Raw genomic sequence first — 19,779 nt, forward strand, 5'->3', positions numbered from 1 at the left:
TTGTCAGTATTGCTAGGAGTTCTATAAGAAGATGAGTAAATATAAACTTCAATGTAAACAAGAGAAGTGTAATAGACTATTAGAATACAAACTATATGTGAGTAAAATTATTTAACTTTTATTTCTAAAATTTGAATAATCTTTAATTTCCAAACTGCTCTTAAAGTATTGAAAAAAGTATAGTTTTTATGCAAAGCATTGTTAAATATATATACCTACATGTATGCACAGATGTAGAGACCCACACATATCCACATGTATAATTTTTTAACAAGAAATACTGAATCATATACACAGGAAACAAGATAAAAATCACCTACACAGTAACCATATTTAAAAGAAAGAGTTAACAGCCTTACATAATTTTATATGACATAAAATTTTATTTAAGTGTACAATTTATACATTGTAAAATTCATTCATTTGAAATGTACAGTTCAAAGCATTTTAGTAAATTTATAGAGTTGTGCAGCCATCACCACAATCCAACTTGAAAACATTTCCATCTGCCCCAGTGGACTCCTCATGCCCATTTGCAGTGAACCCCTCTTTCTGGCCCAGCCATAGGCAACCATTTATCTACTTTCTATATCTACAGATTTGCTTTTCCTGCACATTTCTTACAAATGGAATTATATAATATGTAGTATTTCGTGCCTAGCTTCTTTTACTTAGCATAATGCTTTTGACGTTCATTAATGTCATACCATGCGTCAGTACTCCCAGATTTAATTATGTGAAGCACTACACATAAATTGGCATAATCAACTTGGTATCTCTCTATGCAGTATAGAAATATAAAATATAAAATATAAAATTATCTTCTGAAAAAATCCAGTGCTATTCAGCATTTTATAAAATTCCTGGTAGCTTTCAAATCTTAGAAATCCTACTAAAAATGTACCATGCAATCAGTTTTTTAAAAATTGCTGAGTGGTATTTCATTGTATGGGTAGATCACTTCTGTTTCTCTGTTACAACAATCAACTTCTAAAAAAGCATATATTCAAGAAACTGTTAACAGTGGCTGCTTGTAGAGAAGGGAATGCAAGACGAAGGGACAGGGATGAAAACGAGACGTTTTCATTGTTTACTATTTGATAGGGTTTTACTTTTCAAAATTCAGGATTATGTCATATCTATTAAAGTAAAATAAGAGATGTGTTCCCTGTTAATGTACACAAAATAAGAGGGGAGAGCCCTCTGCTGATCCAAATCCCATATTCCTTTAGGAAATTATCATTATTTGATTTTTGGTATCTTTATAGAGTATACACACATGTACATATACACATGTGTGCACATAAATATGTTCATGTACACATATGTATGTACTCCTAAACAGTCATTTACCTTGTATTTCAATAAATATGGAATTGTGGGGCTTAATATTCTTAAGCCTACATTACTAAAGGTGAGAAAAACAACCTATCTATCTTGTTGGGTTGTGGCATATCTGGAAGTTATGAATGAATGAATTGGTTATGAATATACAGTAGAGCAGACTCAGTTGATTAGTTATTATGTGCAAAAGTGTTTTAAGTGTTTTAAGCTCCCATGTGTTTTCTAACAGGATACTTTGGATCTGCTTGTGAAGAGAAGGTGGACCCGTGCGCCTCGTCTCCTTGCCAGAACAATGGTACCTGCTATGTGGACGGGGTACACTTTACCTGCAGCTGCAGCTCGGGCTTCACAGGGCCAACCTGTGCCCAGCTTATTGACTTCTGTGCCCTCAGCCCCTGCGCTCATGGCACGTGCCGCAGCGTGGGCACCAGCTACAAATGCCTCTGTGATCCAGGTGGGTACTGCCCCTAGACGGCCAATCTTCCTTTTCTCAATCTCAAACCGATCTCAAAAGACTATTACTTTTTCTTTTGCATCTTGGTATACTTGTAAATAAAAGTTGCATACTTACTGGTATACTTGTAAATAAGTATACTTAATGGTATACTTGTAAATAAAAGTGAATTCCACTCATTTATGACACACTTTCTTTTTAGATTTACTCTTGGCAGGGTTAAAAAAAATACCCTTTCCTCTTTTCATAATCAACTCACATTCATTGAGGAAAAAACAAGTAAAATAAAGAAGATTGAAAACAGGCTTAATCTCATCACAGGCTAAGCATTTTTAACAATTTACTGTAAGTCATTGCAGAGCTTTTACTGTATTGTGTATCTTGTACTACTGTCTGCTTAACAGAATATGTTCTTTCATTTTAACGTGCATGAAAAGCACAGTGCAATACATTCAGAATTGTGTCGTCTATTAAAATTGTTACTTGATGCACATTATGTTACACCACTGGCTCCCTGTGTAAGAATTTAAAAACTTCACCATTTAATTTCCAAATGCCTTCTGCATTTGCATTACAGATTTTTAATTATGGAGGTTTTGATACCTAGAAGTGAGTGATTTCTAGTCAAAAATTTGTGCGTGCACAACCCACTAGTGTAGTCAGAAAGGAATGCATGGGGCAGCCCTTTCCTCGTTTCTATTCTGTGCATGTCTCCATCCTTACACGAGCTGGCTCTTTAGAAAGCTTCCCAGCACAATGAGTCCCCACATATCTCCCTGGCCAGTCAGTATGGCTGGCCAGTATCTGTTTTGCTTGACCCTGGCTTTGCTGGTACAATGGCCTCTGACTGGAATGCCTGCTCCCCATTACCCCACCTCACTGTACAAACTTCTACTTCTGGAGCTGACTCAGTTTCCCTTCCTCTGAGATCCAACAGTCACCTACAATATCACTTTTGTGGTCTTGGAAACAGGATATTAATTATCCTTGTATGTGTCTCTCTCCTCCTTAGGGCTGGGAGGAAGTATGTTTTATTAATAGCTTTTATATCAGCAGCAATCACACTAAGCCACTATTTAGTGAGCACTGATCTTTCTAGATTCTGACCTGGGTGCTTCACATCTCTGGTCTTTTTAGTGTCACATTTACACCAAGGTTTGAAATGCCTCTAGAGGTTCAGTCACATGCCTGCGGCTACACACCCAGGATGGGGACTGAGCCCAGATTCCAATGCAAGTGTCCCTGGTTTCGCTGCTCCAGTGCCTGGCCCAGAACTTCCAAAGGGCACGTCTCATACTCATGAATAACTTAAAAAGTTACTACTGAGAAATGCAACTTGGCACTTGAATGGTGTTGAAAAGCCTTTTTTCACATAGACTCTTAATTCCCCGATTTTCTAAGCAACTGATATTTTGCCAAGTGCCTCTTTCCTCTCTGCTCTGAAATTCAGAGGGAATAGGGCTGCTTCATCTGCTTTGTAACAGTGTTAGTAGTTAGGATTCTCCTGAGAAACAGGAGACAGAGAGAGAGAGGAGAGAGAGATTTATTTTAAGTAACTGGCTCATACAATTGTGTGGACTCACAAGTCCAAAATCTGTAGGGAAGCTGGCAGGCTGGAAACTCAGATGAGGTTTCTGTGTTGTGTTTTGAGCTGAATTATTTCTTCTTTGGGAAACCTCAGTCTTTGTCCTTAAGGCCCTCAACAGATGGGATGCAGCCCACCCATATTCTGGAAAGTCATTGCTTTATTCAAAGTCTGCTGATTTAAACGTTAATCTCATCTAAAACATACCTTCATAGCATCATCTAGATTAGTGTTTGAGCAAGTATCTAAGAACCGTGGCCTAGCCAAGTTGACACCCGAAATGAACTATCACAGTAACATTTTTGGATCTCGTAAACTTTCAAATGAAGCGGTTTCTCCTCTACATTTGACATGAGGATATTTTTCTTGGTTGACCCACATGCTGTGCTTCAGAGCAGGGGTGGAGATAGGAATAGCTGCCCCTCGGAGGGTCCACTTTTCTTCCATGTGGATTCGGGCTCACGTGCTGTGAGCTGGGTGTGCTGTGAGAGGAGGCAGTGTGGCGCCGGCCCTTACCTATTGGGAATGTGGATCACTGAGACCACTTGTGTTTGCAAACTAAACAAGCTGCAATTGTGCTGGAAGAACAGAGGCTTACTCACGCACAGACTCACAAACACGCTGTTCCCAGCTCTGCTCTGGATGTCGTAACACATGTGAAAATTTCCCTCAGCAGCATTCTGAACAAAAACTTCCTTAATGCTTTATTACCTGTCTCCTGAGAGTTCCATTCTCTGCGTGGAGCCCCACAAAGAGGAATCAAATATTGTAAGACCAGAAAACAACTTTATATTGTCCTCCCTTTCTCCTCTGACTTCTTTTCTTAATTATATCAAACTTTTTCTTTTTAAAAATTGTTTTTGAGATGGAGTTTCACTCTTGTTGCCCAGGCTTCAACTTCCGCCTCCTGGGTTCAAGTGATTCTCTTGCCTTAGCCTCCCAAGTAGCTGAGATTACAGGCTCCCACCACGACACCCTGCTAATTTTTGTATGTTTTCACCATGTTGTCCAGGCTGGTCTTGAACTCCTGACCTCGGGTGATCTGCCTGCCTTGGCCTCCCAAAGTGCTGGGATTACAGGCCTGAGTCACTGTGCCTGGCCCAAACTTTTTCTTATAGTTAGTTGATTTCTAAAACTTAAAATTGAAGGGAGTTAGAGATAAATAGTGTTTTTAAATAATACCAACTAGAGTTTTTCAACATGTGTGAGGCAACCAAATAGAAAATATACTGCCTGGGCCGGGCGCGGTGGCTCAAGCCTGTAATCCCAGCACTTTGGGAGGCCGAGACGGGCGGATCACGAGGTCAGGAGTTCGAGATCATCCTGGCTAACACGGTGAAACCCCGTCTCTACTAAAAAATACAAAAAGCTAGCCGGACAAGGTGGCTGGTGCCTGTAGTCCCAGCTACTCGGGAGGCTGAGGCAGGAGAATGGCGTAAACCCGGGAGGCGGAGCTTGCAGTGAGCTGAGATCTGGCCACAGCACTCCAGCCTGGGTGACAGAGCGAGACTCCGTCTCAAAAAAAAAAAAAAACAACAACAACAACAACAACAAAAAGAAAATATACTGCCTGGTGTTTCTCTTTCCACACTGGGACAGGTAGCCAAGAGTGGTAGAAAGAACCTCTCTTACATCCTCGCTTACTGACTAAAACCATAGGACATTTACAGGCATCTCTGGGACTCAGTTTTCCTCTCTATTAGAAAAGAGAGGAAAGTTACGTGTAAGAGTATGAAATGAGAGGCAGGCAGCCCATTTCCTGGCATGGACTGGTGAAAGCTCTTCTTTCTTTCCCTCCATGGATATTGCAGCAGCATTCTCGAGCTATGCAAGGGTGACATCGCTCCTGTTTAAGTTCCACTTTCCTTCCATCTGTTCTCTGCTAAAACATTCATGCCCACTTGGAGGATTTGACTTGATAATTGCCTGTGGTCCAGCAGTAGCCCCTGAATAAACTTGAAAAGCCTGAAGACATGTGCATTCTGTTCGTGGAATGAACATGATCCCTTCATTTGTTCAGCAGTCTCAAGGTGGAGCCTTGGAGTCCTGACAGGGCCCTCTCATTGAACCTGGGAGCTGAAACTGCCCTCAGGGGGGATGTTTCTTCAGATTGTTAGGTGACTGTGTAAAATAAAAAAGGCATCTTAACACCTGGCAAGAACTTACATTTTAAGAGGTGAACATGACAAGTCTGTGAATGTGAAATTTCTTGTCTTCATCTTTTGGAGCATGTAATTGCTTCATCACCAGTTTGCATAATGGAAGAATCTCGTGAGAGTAGGTGAAACTGGGCATCTAGCTCTGGGGCAGCAAGGCTGATCATCTTTACAGAGAGCAAGTGGGTCTCATTTCATAGAATGGCAGCAGATTAAAATCATGTCAGGTTGATAATTAATTCCCATCTGACAAAATGCCATTTTGATTACTGCAAATCAGATTTGCTGGGTGCTTTATTCTCAAACTTCGTTTGTAGCTTATCAGGCTAGGGATTTCTGATGGGATTTTAAGATTAAATAATAAAATGTCAGCACTGAGTAATAACTGAAATGTTATCTCCCAGTGACAGTGTTAAGTGATAGGCAACCCATTCTCTTAAAAATTGCAAATTGAAATCTGCTGAAGAAAGTGAGAACTTGGAGCTGCTACAAACAGGATGAGGTAGAGCTCGCTTGGGTGGGAGTGCTATTTCCCCTGCAGGTGGGAGCCACGGTATTGCTTGTGTTCTCAATACAATGATGGCCTCTGCAGATAATAGCTGTACATGACCAGTACTGGAGGGACTCCCTGACAGGAAGGTAGTTTGCACTTGAGTTATTCCTCTAAACTTGTGGAATTGAATTAACCCTGCCTTTATAGAATGTGCCTCACATATTCCTATTTAAGGAATTTAAGGGACAAGGTATTGGAGATTTTTACATAGAAATATGTTTATAATTTTTTTCTAACAAGTAAGATCTAAGATGCTCATCATTTCAACTGCAGTTGAAATCCCAGACTAGACATGGCACAGTTGCCAACCAAGTTCCTCTGCCCATTCTTCTTCACCAAAGGGCTGGTAACTCAATTAGATCATCCAAATATATAATAGGCGGTAAACCAAAGGAAATGTAGACTTTTTCCAAGTGAATTTTTTTGAAAGAAAATTATATTTTTAAGGATTTTAGATATAATTTTTTTTTTTTTAATTTTCTACATATGCCTTACATGTGAGCTGCATTTCTGGTCTGTATGTCCCGAAAGACACAATTGACACTGCTTCCTTCTGTTAAACTCAGATGTGAAAATATCAGTAGTCTGACAATATTTGCTGGAAACAGGATCAAGGATGAGACTTGATGGTCAGTATTTTGATAGCAATTGAACAGCAATAAAGAAATAAATATACCTACAAAGATTTGAAGACATTTAGCTCACTAAGGCCCATGTACCTTTACATTTTTGGATAAGTGCTGTGGACAACTTTCATCTTTTATTAACCAGAAAACTTTATCTAGTTTACCAGGATGAAGACTTTTATTTTTTTGACAGAGTGTTGCTTTCTCGCCCAGGCTGTAGTGCAGTGGCACGATCTCAGCTCACTGCAACCTCCGCCTCCCGGGTTCACACCATTCTCCTGCCTCAGCCTCCCGAGTAGCTGGGACTACAGGCACCTGCTGCCACACCTGGCTAATTTTTTGTATTTTTAGTAAAGATGAGGTTTCACTGTGTTAGCCAGGATGGTCTCGATCTCCTGACCTCTTGATCCGCCTGCCTTGGCCTCCCAAAGTGCTAGGATTACAGGCGTGAGCCACTGCGCCTAGCCAATGAAGACATTCTTATGTTTAATATGCTCTAGGGAGTTTCTGATCTGTGTATCACACTATTCTTGAGAGTTGTAGGTTGTATAGAATATATTACCTTTTTTTCCCCAGATCCTAATCCTGTCCTTCCTTTTCTGTATTCCAAAATATGATGCCCACCCTCACCATTGGGACCCCAAATGGAATCCTGATCACCCACCTACATCTGTAGCAAGGGAGAGTTTGCTTTACTCTTCATAATCTGTGCTCTGCTTTAGAGAATGTTTCAATCTGTATACTGACATCATGATGATGCTGAGAACTGAGAAAAAGAAGAGCAGCTGCTGATGTCAGGAGCTTGCTTGGCATTTATAGGTAGACCTTGAGGTTGTTAGGAGTTGGTCTGATGCTTACAGCTGGGCCGTGATGTCTTCTGTTGGACTTAAAGACATCAACAATCCCACATGATACGGATATTAGATATGACCATTCAGAGGCTATGACAGAGTCAGGCAAAACAAGACCACTTTATAATTTTGTCCAATACAAAAACAAGGTCACCCTGCAACCCACAGAATACTAAGTATCCACTTTCTCTCAGTTCTTAATGTCACGTATGTAGAGTGACAGCTTCCTCTTTACCAAATACAGCTTTGGCCTTGCTCTAGGCTTCCCCTTCTTTAGATAAGAATTGCTCCTGCTTTCTGACAGCATCCAGCATTCACTCCAGAGTGAAATCTCCCCAAATAACCTAACCAGAGTTCAAATCCTATAGTAAATCCCATCTAACACCTTCTAATTGAGGCACTCCACGATTCCCATGGCGTGCAGTCTCTGTAACTGCAATGGGTAATAAACTCAACTTGTTCAACTACAGGTGTGTCCTTTGTAGTCTTTGGTTGAAGGGCATTGACAGAACTTAATTAATTAAAATGCTTGAAGTATTGAGGATGGCAATTGATTGAATTTTTATGTGAACAATTGTTCATATAACATTCTGAACAACAGTTCGGAATTTCCAATGAGTTGGACACTGAAATATCATTTGGATTTACATGTGGGGGAAGGGCACTATAGAAGTCCTGGGTCGTGGGGAGGAGTTCAAAGAAGAATGGATCCAGCTTGCTGCAGGATAAGATGCATTAGACGTTGTAATAGATAGTAAGGCTGAAAATGCTCATGGGGACACGTGGGGAGAATGTAGATGCTAAGCAGTTTGGATTATGAAGACTTGCAGACATTTTGCATTTTTGGGTATATAGGAACTGATATGTATTTTAGACAGATTATTCTCATAGTCTTCAGCATATATTACGGTCAAGAAGAGATGAAAAGATAGAGATCTTCTAGCAAGTATTAATAGAAGTAAAGGCTTGAACTTGTGCAGTGGGAATGAAAGGATGTGTTAAATGTTTATGTGAGGATCAGGGTTCAGTTGTCAATTGAATGCAGGGAACAAGGGTGCAAATGGAGTCAAAGGACCCCTCTGGGTAATTCAGAGAAAATGGGAAATGTGCATAAGGACCCTCTTTAGGGCTTGGGTACAGCAGGCCGAGCAAGATGGATGTGTCAGTAAATAGTTCTTACTTGGGACTGCAATGTGGGAACAAGGCTGAAACCAGGGGGAAAAAAAATATAGAGTTCCCATTGTATGAATGCTAGAGAAAGTCATGGAAGCCATCAAGATAGGAGAGGGTGAGAGTGTAAAAAGAAAGGGGGAAAAATTGGAAGAAAGTTGCAGAGTTCTTGTTTTGAGGCTGGAAGTAGTAGTGGCCACAGGAGAAGGCAGAGGACCCAACAGTGAGTTGGGAGGTCGGGAGGTTGCAGGGTGAGGGCAGGACCCTGGGAGTCAAGAGAGGGAGGAGGATGATAGGGCACTGCCCAGGGTGTGAGGAGCTGAGTCAGGCTCTGCTATATGTCCAGACACTAAGGTGCCTTTCCTAAGCATGCTTCCAAACTGCAGCCACAGTCATTCCCCATCTTCATCTTCTCTGATTATAAGTTGTGGGGGCATTGAGGTGGAATTCGTGATATTTGCCTTCTTTAGGCTTCTGACCTGAGAAATTAATACAAGGGGAGGAAGGACACTGCTATTAAACCAAGGGCACTTGCTGGTGGAGCATGAAATTTTTATGAGATTCCTGATATTACAAATCTATTCACAAGGCTGCTTTTTCACCTCACTTAAAATGGCTAATCCATATGTATGAAAGCGTTAATGAACTGGTCTTTAATTGTAAGGGATTTCTGCTCCCACCACTCCTTGACTTTCCCTCAAAATTCAAATCATTCAGAACTCATTCTTGGCTGTACTAATGTTGAAAAGGTGTGAGATTTGCTTACTAAGAACAGGAGTTAGCAGAGTCTGTGAGGACAGCAGAAATGATTTCACGTCATCTTGCCTGGAATGAAAGTTGCAAATGGCAGCTGGTAACAACATAACGTCACTAACTTATGCATTTCTGAGGACAGCTCTTTTTGCAGCCCTGCCAGCACAATATCAGAACATTCTCGTCAAGCTTATGGCCCTGGAGGGTGAGATGGGGACTTCCCTAACACTATTTTGTAACAAAGCCATTGACTCTTGTTTTGTTTTGTGGTTGAAAATAATTATGATCCAATCACTGTTTTCTTTCACTGTTGAGAATGTCTGCGAATCTGGATTTTAGAACTGAAATCCCGCACGCCTTGCCTTTCTTCCTTGGCTGGATGGAAAGGGGCCTGAGCTTAGCACTGAGAAGAGCTGAATTTAAGTCCCTGCTTTGCCTCCGAACAGCTGTGCCATTGGCCTCTATCAGCATTACTTTTCTCTCCTTTAAAATGCAGACAAACATAACTGGCCTGTGAAGCTCAAATGAAATGATACAGATGGTCCTCCACCTTGAAATCTATAAAATGATGGAGCATTAGCACAGACATTGGATATTCCATTACTTGGGAAAGGCCATTGAGGACAATTTTACATTTGTGTTCTGATTCTTTTTATATGAGGTTCGAGGTTAGAGTTGGACTGGAGGTGAGATGAAATGGCCATAGTGGGCATTCTTGAATAATGGGTGCACATTCAACTTCTTGCAGGGTTAAGCGATTGCTTGCCTTGATGGTGGCTTTCTGTGACTCCAGTGAGAACTATTTAAGTGCCAGGTGTTGGGCAAAGCTCTTTGACTGAATTGGCTTTGTGAATCCCCCTGGTCCTTATGAAGTAGGACCATAGCTGTTGTCATTTCTCTGCCTGTGATGATACAGTCAGTTAAGGATGAAGCTACAACTTGAACCCAAGCAATTGGGACCTGCTGGAGCCTCCATTAGCTCAGAGTGAAGACCAAATGGGGTCAAAAGTAGCCTTGACTCACCAAGGGTAAATAACTGACTGAAAAATTTGTCTCCTTTTAAAAATTTGTATAAACTTATGAAGTGCAATCATAATTTTGTTATATATATATATATGGCATAGTGGTGAAATCGGGGCTTTTAGGGTAGCCATCGCTCAAATAATGTACATCGTACCCATTAAGTATTCTAACCAGATTTTTCCACTGGTAGCTGTTAATAGCCACTTCAAATTAACATATTAAATTGGGATTTGTCAGCCACATTGATTCAGCTCTGTTGACCCAGAGAGTGACTTCATCCCATCTGGCTTTGATTAGAGTAGCGTCCATCTATGAAAACTTACTGCATTTATAATAGACTGTGTGCCAAACACCTGATGCTTATTTTCTCTTACTTGCCCCCAGTTGTAGTATTCCTATTCTTTTATTTAGGGATAAGGTAATGGAGGAAATGAGAGTTTAAACAACAGGAGGCGGAGGTGATATTTTAACCCCGATCCTCAGAAGCCTACCTGTGACATCCCAAGTTAGGTGCGAACCTGGACTCTCACTTATGTTTGAACCAATCACATGAACAAGGTTCCAGACTCCTCTGTCTCAGCACTGCTCCTGAGATGGATCTCTAAGTGGATGCCTCAAAGCTTGGCATGGAAGGTGGCCTTCATTATGGTTCAGTGGATGATACTTGACCAATAGACGTTTCTTACTTCCCAGCACAGAGGAGCACAACTCTGACTTCCAAGGGAATTGAACCACATGTAGGTAGGGAGCCCTCTTCTTCTGTCTTTGCTTCATTCTGTAGAACCAGCAATCCACTGCTTTGAAATTGATGCTGAGAACTACCTGTGACTGAAGCTTATGATTTTATTTGACTTGATGCCTGCCGGATGCACCTAATTAAAGAAACTTCCTTTCCTGTGACTCAAATGAGAAATGCAGACATAACCACATGACAGTTATGCACCCTTCTGCCTAGGTAGTTTCTCTTGATTAGTGCTTCTCACTTCTGGGGGTCCCCAGTGCCTACTAGCAATTTTTCTTACCACCTGATTCCCTGAAAACCTCTTGTATTGATGATTCTATGTCATGGATTCCTTTGATGTTGTTTCTTTTCACCTGGCTCTGGTGATATTATAGTCCCTGAAATGTTCTTTCCTTTTCATATTTGAATTTTGTTGTTTTTAGTTCTCTACTTTGAGATAGCTTTGATGTCCTCTTCCTTCAGTAGCGTGCCTTCCCACAAGACTGGCTTAGTGGAAATGATTTGCCATCAATGTCAATCATGGAGGACTGGAAACTCTATAACAATGTGCCATTATAGGTGATGTTTGAGATACATTGTGACTTATGCTCTTCTACTTCCTGAGTCCTAATTAGACCACCAATAAGGAGATATGCTGCATGTCCTACTTTTTTCTGGACTTGTAGCCTTCAATGTCCATTTAAATTCTTTGTGGGTCTGGATTTATACAACAATTTGGGGACAATGCCCTGTATTTCTTCCATTGGTTTTCTATCAGGCCCATTAATTTTCAGTTTGAAAGCACACTGTGAAAGTTGCTGCATTCACTGAATGCTTTTACAGAACAGAGTCAGCTTTAATGAAGATTCAGAGCTCTTAGGTTTGCCTGAAGCAGACTGATACATAACCTTTCCTTTAAATCCCAGAACATTGTCAACTCAAAGCGGGTATTGATTTTGCAAAACAGCATGTCCTTTTCCATCTCACTCACGTGCTTCTTTATGCAGTGCCTCAATGCTTTCTTTAAAATCCCATTTGAATAGCAGCCCCTGCCTTTTTATGTTTTCTATTTGTTTGGTAGATTTTTCTCCCTCCCTTTATTTTGGCTTATGGGTATCATTGTGTGTGAGATGGGTCTCTCAAAGATAGCATACCATTGGGTTTTGCTTCTTTATCCAGCCTGCTACTCTGTGCCTTTTAATTGGGGCATGTAGTCCATTTACATTCAAGGTTAGTCTTGATATGTGCAGATGTGATCCTGTCACCATGTTTTAGTTGGTTATTGTGCAGACTTGCTTGTGTGACTGCTTTATAGTATCACTGGTTTATGTACTTAAGTGTGTTCTTGTAGTGGCTGGTAATGGTCTTTCCTTTCCATATTTAGCACTTCCTTCAGGACCTCTTGTAAAGCAGGTCTGGTGGTGACAAATTCTCTTAACATTTGCTCGTTCAAAAAGCGTCTTATTTCTCCTTTGCTGATGAAGCATAGTTTGACTGGACATGAAATTCTCGCTTAAAATTTTTTTTCTTATGAATGTTGAATACAGGTCCCTAATCTCTTCTGGCTTGTAGGGTTTCTGTTGACAGGTCTGCTGTTAGCCTGATGGAGTTCACTTTGTAGGTGACCTGCCTCTTCTCTCTAGCTGCCTTTAACATTTTTTTTTTTTCTCATTTTTGACATTGTAGAATCTGATGACTATGTGTCTTGGGCATGGCCTTCTTGTGTAGTATTTCATAGGTATTCTCTGCAGTTTCTGAATTTGAAAGACACATACATACACATATGTTCATCACAGCACTATTCAAAATAGCAAAGATACGGAATCAACCTAAATGCCCATCAAAGGTAGACTGGATTTTTTAAAAAGTGGTGTATATACACCATATAACACTGTGCAGTCATGAAAAAGCAGGGGATCATGTCTTTTGCAGTAACATGTATGGAGGCAGAGGGCATTATCCTAAACAAACATACAGAAAAAGAAAACTAAATATTTCATGTTCTCAGTTATAAGTGGGAGCTAAACTTCGAGTACATATGGACACAAAGAAGGGAACAATAGATGCTGGATCCTGCTTGAGTGGGGAGGAGGATGAGGATCGAAAAACTACTTGTTGGGTCCTATACTTATTACCTGGGTGAGAAAATAATCTGTACACCAAACCCCTGAGACATGTAATTTACTTATATGAAAAACCTGCATATGTATCCCTGAACCTAAAAGAAAAGTTAAAAAAAAGATCACAATCAAATGTTGTTAACTTGTTATACATATGTATATCTTTTACCAAACAATTTATGTTGTGAATAAACATATTCCTCAAGTCATTAAAAAATTATAATCCCACTTGGTTTTATAGGAATTGCCTAAAGGGGTCCTTAGTGGGTTGGACTGAAGTCTTAGTGAAATGTTGATGATTATGAAGATCATGTTTCAATTTTACTCTACCAGATGGTTTCTGATGCCTCAAATCAGAATGAGTGAATGTCCTAGGTTCAATTCATTAGTAGGTGTTGCTTTTAGATTGGATAAGCCCAACTAAAGTAGATCTAAACTAAGGAATATGTAGTACCTGGTGGTACTATTTTGAGAAGACTCCTCTTTATTACTCCCCTTTTTTTTTTTTTTAACCAGGTCTCTGATACCTAAAAGTTTATCTTTGTGGTTTTATTTATTTAAGTTAGACATTGTACCTGGCAATCAACCTTTGTGTTAGTCATTGCTGTGTAACAAAACACTCCAAGACTTAATGGCTTAAAAAAAACACTTATTGTTTGTGATTCTGTGGGTTGATAATTTGGGCAGGGCTTAGCTGGGATTTCTCTTCTCTACTCCATGTGTCCACTCATGCTTTTGTGGTCAGGTGGCAAGCCAGCTAGGGACTGCTGGTCCTGGATGGCCCCTCTTATATGGCTGGCAGTTAGCTGGAGTGATGGGGGCAACTGGGCCACATGTCTCTCTTCATTCAGCAGACCAGTCAGGGCTTCTTCCCATGATGCAGGGTTCCGAAAGCAGTAACAGAATATGAGTCCCATATGCATGCTCTTTTTAAAGCCGCTGGCATGAGCAAGTCACAGGTTTGAGCTTATAGACTCTGTTTCTTGGTGGGAGGAGCTGCACAGAACTTGTAGCTATTTTTTTTTCAATCTACCATAACCTTAAACCTAAATATGTGAAGAATGTGATGTGATGTGTGTGTGTGTATGTGTGCACGTGTGTGTATATATATATGTAAATTATCTCTCTGTGTTTAAGCAGATTTGAGGAGAAAGAAAGTCGAAAAAGAAAAACAGTGTTTAGTCTTTGGTTGCTTGAAAAGAAATGGTGAGGCCCCTGAACTTGCCTACTCAAGTGATAAGGAATGTCTAGGAGAAAACTTCTTTACTTACCTCATAATTCCATATAGAATGAGCCTTGTTCGTGGCTTTATTTCAAAGAAGTTTCATTTTTCCCTTCAGGTTATTAATCTATATATTATCCTAGAATCTTAAGTCACCAAATAAAAACACACCTCTGATTTTTCACTGCTTTATCAACTCTTAAATGAACAAATGCTGTGTTTTTAGGCATCCTTAATTTAATAAAGTTAGAACGGAATTCAGAATTTACTCATGTAATTGAGTTGTGATTCTGATTTATTTACATTTTGAAATTTTCTTTGTAATCCTGTTGCATCCAGGCTGAATTTCCGCATGAAATTCTTTAGCTGAAGTCCTGACGGTCAGCTTCAGCCCTTGTGCACTTGTAGCCCTTAGGGATAATGGCCAAGTGGAAGGTGTGTGCTTCTAAAACTGTTCTTAAAGGATTATGAGAAATTTCCTTGGTGTCTAACAATATTTAGGATTTAGCATATTTACTCGAGAATGACAATGACTAATAGAAAGCTTAGAGGATAACATGATTGCATTGTGCCTGTGAATGTCCCCAGTGATGGGGGAATGAAAGTAAATACAGCCAGAAAGATAATTGTGGTCTGCATTGTGGACTCCGTATACCAAAATTTTCTGGAATAATCTCAATCACAGTATTTTGTTTTCCATCACACAAATACTTTGTTACCAAACTATGTATCTATGAGGCCACCTCTGATGTATAATTGGAAACAGCACAACTTTGTGAGATCATGGTTCCCAACTTTTGGTTTGTAAAAATTATTACCTTAGATTGTCTATGCTTTCTTTTTTTCTTTCTTTCCTTTTTAAAGTAGAGCTTTTATATTTTATTCAAAATATATTTTAATAGATAAGTAATATAAATTACCTTCAGAGCAAATTCTCGGCAAGATAATTCTTAGGAATGCAAAAAGCTAATTCACAAATGTCTAGTATATGATAGTTAATTTGTAACACATTTAATCTTTACAGAACTATAATATTATTTTGAATATTACCTACTGGTCTGTATGTTACTCAAAATCTTAATCTTAGTGCTGTATTAAATATTTTTAATGCTTTCCATTTTCCGACATTCCTTTCTGCAAAAATATTATTCCCATGGGTTAAGGAAGCTAGATCAGAGATGTGGGAAAAATTGCCCTCACGAATTTGAATTTGAACTTGTTTATACTCATTCTGCTTAGGCATGTGTGACTCCTAGTCAGACAGTGAGGAACTAGAACACGCTGTGTCACCTCTATATCCTTGTTACTTTCCCTCATTTTGGCCTTTCTTTTGCAGTTCGTCATTTGCTGTCACTTTGGGATTCCTTTGTGTTGCTGTTTTCCCTTATGTAAACCTCGAGAGGAGGGCAGCTTCCTTTCGTCCACGTGCGGACAGATGGCTTCTAGATCATTTGACTATATGTTTCACTGTTGGTTTATTTATGTGTCCATAATTGGGCATATAAATAATGTTCTGACCATATGTTTTGCCGTTGGATTAGATACACTCTTAGGAGATGCCATGGCTATTAAATTACAAAACCGGCTTGGCACAGTGGCTCACGCCTGTAATCCCAGCACTTTGGGAGGCTGAGGTGGACGGATCACAAGGTCAGGAGTTCGAGACCAGCCTGACCAACATGGTGAAACCCCGTCTCTCCTAAAAATACAAGAATTAGCCGGGTGTGGTGGCAGACATTTGTAATCCCGGTTACTCAGGAGGCCAAGGCAGCAGCATTGCTTGAACCCAGGAGGCGGAAGTTGCAGTGACCCTAGATGGCACCGTTTCACTCCAGCCTGGGCGACAGAGTGAAACTCCATCTAAAAAAAAAAAAAAACACAAAAACAACAACAACAACAACAACAAAAAACAAAACAAAACAAAAACCCGCAAAAAACCCCATGACCACACCATATACAGCATTTTCCATGGACAAACCCTACCATTTCCCAGCATTTTTGAGATCTCGTCAGAGATTGCGGGAGATGTTGTATACTTTGCTATTCTATAGCTTAGTGGCTCTCAAACTTGAGTGCTCATCAGAATCACATTGGAGGGCTTCTTAAGTCATGGAGTTCTGGGCCCTACCCTTAGAGTTACTGAATCAGTGGGTCTTGAGTGTGACCTGAGAACGTGCATTTCTAACAAGTTCCCAGGTGGTGGTGATGCTGCTGGTCTGCGGACCGCACTGAGACCCAAGTGTGATGAATGCGGATACCTTAAATGAATGTCTATTAATAACTAAGAGGTCAACTAAACCAAATTTAACCAATTGTTTGTGAAATAAGTTAAAAGGAAATAAACATTTAAAAACTCTTCTGTACTTTTATACCGTTTAAAATTTCTCTTTGTTAGTATACATACTTGTGTAAAAATAGTTATCTAGGTTTTATTTTCTCTTCAAAGCGCCATAGTAGAGCCTTAATCTTTGATTTTCCCCCCTCCCACCTATATGTTGTCTTTGCTGGCCCCAGCGTCCATCTTTGTGCATCCCATAATGAAAAACTTCTGGAATGTGAGGGTGTATGTCTACCTTTTCTTTTCTAAACTTTCTTATCATCTTCCTTACCTCAACTATAAACCAGCTATTTTTATGTGTTTATAAAAATGCTAGATAATCAATTGAGGGTATGAGATTATTTTATTAAAATGCTTTTCTTACTGTTTATATGTAAACACACATAGCACAATAATCTTTAACTCAAATTATAAAATATTATTTTGTCATTATACTTAATATTTAATCTTGGTGCTTTAATCATGATATTACAAACATGTGTATTAAAAATATTTTAAATAAAAAATTACTAAGAAAAATAGGCCACTTTACAAAGGATAATTTAAACTGTAGATACCATATGTTTATTGGTGAATTTGCAAGCTGTAGAGAAATATTTGAATGTTATGTTTTTTATTAAAGGGAATGGGATTTCTTCTTTAAATATAACCTGGCAGATTGATTTGCATCCCTCTGTACCATCTATTTCCTTTTATAAAAGACATCTTTTTATTGCTCCTCTTTTGTTAAACTCCTGAGTAACTTTTTTTTTTCCTTTTTCCCTTGCCTAGATAATAAGTAGAATCTACCCTCTAGTGGCCAAAAACAACATTAAAAAAAAAAAAAAGACATAAGACATGTCTAAAACCTTGTGAAGAGATTGATTTTTCTCAGTGTGACTAGTTTGTAACCCAGTCCTGAAGGCAATTCCAAGAGAAGGCTTTCAGAAATGTTTAGATCAACATGGTTAGAAAGATTCCCCAGATGATGGACAAGTTTAAGGACAAAGGCCTTTAGACACCCGAGTGTTTCTGTTAAAGCAGGTTCACTGCCAAGTTCCCCTGGCTTCCAATGTCCTTCATAAGCACAGTCACAACTGAGCTGTCATCTTCCATATAGTCCCAGATTTTCTTAAATGTTTCTTGAGGGAGAATGCTAACCATTTTTAAGGAGTTAACTAAGGATAGTGGTGCTTTGGTTTTTACCATATATTTAAGAACTGTTTCCTTTCCAGATATAAGTTAATTATGATTTACACTCAATACATCTACAGAAGTTACAGAATTTTTAACATCTTCAAAGATTTTCTTTTCTACATATTAAAAAGTGTAATTCTTCTTTTAAAAAGCAATTTCTTTACTAACAGTGCATTTATTATGATGTCTGTTCCCTGAATCTCAGAAAACCTCCTCTAATAAGCCTAGTCTGTTCCCTTTATAGGCTATGGGAAATGTTCTTATCTTGCCACTGAAAAAATCTTTTAAAAAGTTAGGAGTTTTCTAATATTACCTGTTTTCCTTACCACCAATCAAGGGTTAAACATAAAGAATGGTCATCATTTCTCTTGTAATTGGTGGCATGATTTAGAGTTGTGATACTACAAATAAAATACCCGTAAAGCATGTGTATTAGTCAAGGGTCTCTAGAGGCACATAATTAATGGAATTATATATATATATATATATATATTTACTAAGTATTAAGTCACACGATCACAAGGTCGCACAATAGGCAGTCTGCAGGCTGAGGAGCAAAGAGAGCCAGTCCGAGTTCCAAAGCTGAAGAACTTGGAGTCTGATGTTCGAGGGCAGGAAGCATCCAGCACGGGAGAAAGATGGAGGCTGGGAGGCGAGGTCAGAGTCTCTCTTTTCACATTTTTCTGCCTGCTTATATTCTAGTCGTGCTGGCAGCTGAGTAGATGGTGCCCACCCACATTAAGGGTGGATCTGCCTTCCCCAACCCACTAACTCAAATGTTAACCTCCCTTGGCAACACCCTCACAGACACACCTAGAATCAATACTTTGTATCCTTCAATCCAGTCAAGTCGACAGTCAGTATTAACCATCAGTTCATCAGTATTAACCATCACAGCATGGATGATATTATCCCCTTATATCACACAGCAACGTATCTCTGTTATGGAAAATTGGAAAACATGAATATACATATTTAAATTTATGAAAGAATCCCTCAACAAAACAATTGTCAATTTTGGAAAATGTTTTTCCAGGCCTTTTAATGCATGTTTGTGTAAAACAGGCTCTGGTAAAGAAAAGAACTCTTCTGTATTTATGTATGCAAAGGTTATTTGGCCCTCTGATTCCGTTCTTCTAGCAAATTCACTTTACCCAGTTTGATCAAGCATCTTCTATATTCATCAGCCTGTGTGCTAAGGAAATGAGAGGAGAACAGCCTGTTGTTAAAGAGAAATTGCAGAGTTTGGAATCAAATACTGAGCAGTGAGTCGAAGTTTTACTGCCAAGTAGGAAACCAGATCCGGCCCTGAGGTTAATCTCAGGGGATGGGGCTACGAAAAGGAAAAAGCGTAGGTTTTTAAAAGCCAAACATAAACAGGCTGTTTCGTATTGGAAAAATTTAGATCTTCAAGTTCCTGGGTAGCGAAATCTGGGCTAATCAGCCAGGCACCATGTCAGTGCTGAGCTGGTGCTATTGTGCTTCTCTAGTAAGCTGACCATGTGAAACAATGGCTCAGAGTAATGGCGTCCTTCAGGCCTGTGGTGCTTAGGGCCTTTGCTGTGTCTGCAAGGTGGGCACCTATTTCAGAAGTATGGCACCCAGGTTGTCTTTTTAAATCATGTTTGCATCACAGGCCAGGTGACCACACATTACATCATGACGTGCTTATGCTAGGCATTGCGCT

At 39.6% G+C, this 19,779-nt stretch overlaps 1 protein-coding gene across 1 annotated transcript in view; it reads left to right on the forward strand.

The window, feature by feature from the left end:
* The window catches only part of DNER (delta/notch like EGF repeat containing), a 366,185-nt gene that overhangs the window by 273,215 nt on the left and 73,191 nt on the right, over window positions 1-19,779 (forward strand). Inside the window, exon 8 of the mRNA XM_010370769.2 lies at window positions 1,574-1,798. Coding sequence (XP_010369071.2) covers window positions 1,574-1,798 — 225 coding nt within the window. The remainder of the gene's footprint in view (window positions 1-1,573; window positions 1,799-19,779) is intronic.

This window comes from Rhinopithecus roxellana, chromosome 14, assembly GCF_007565055.1.
Source record: "Rhinopithecus roxellana isolate Shanxi Qingling chromosome 14, ASM756505v1, whole genome shotgun sequence".
Lineage (NCBI taxonomy): Eukaryota > Metazoa > Chordata > Mammalia > Primates > Cercopithecidae > Rhinopithecus > Rhinopithecus roxellana.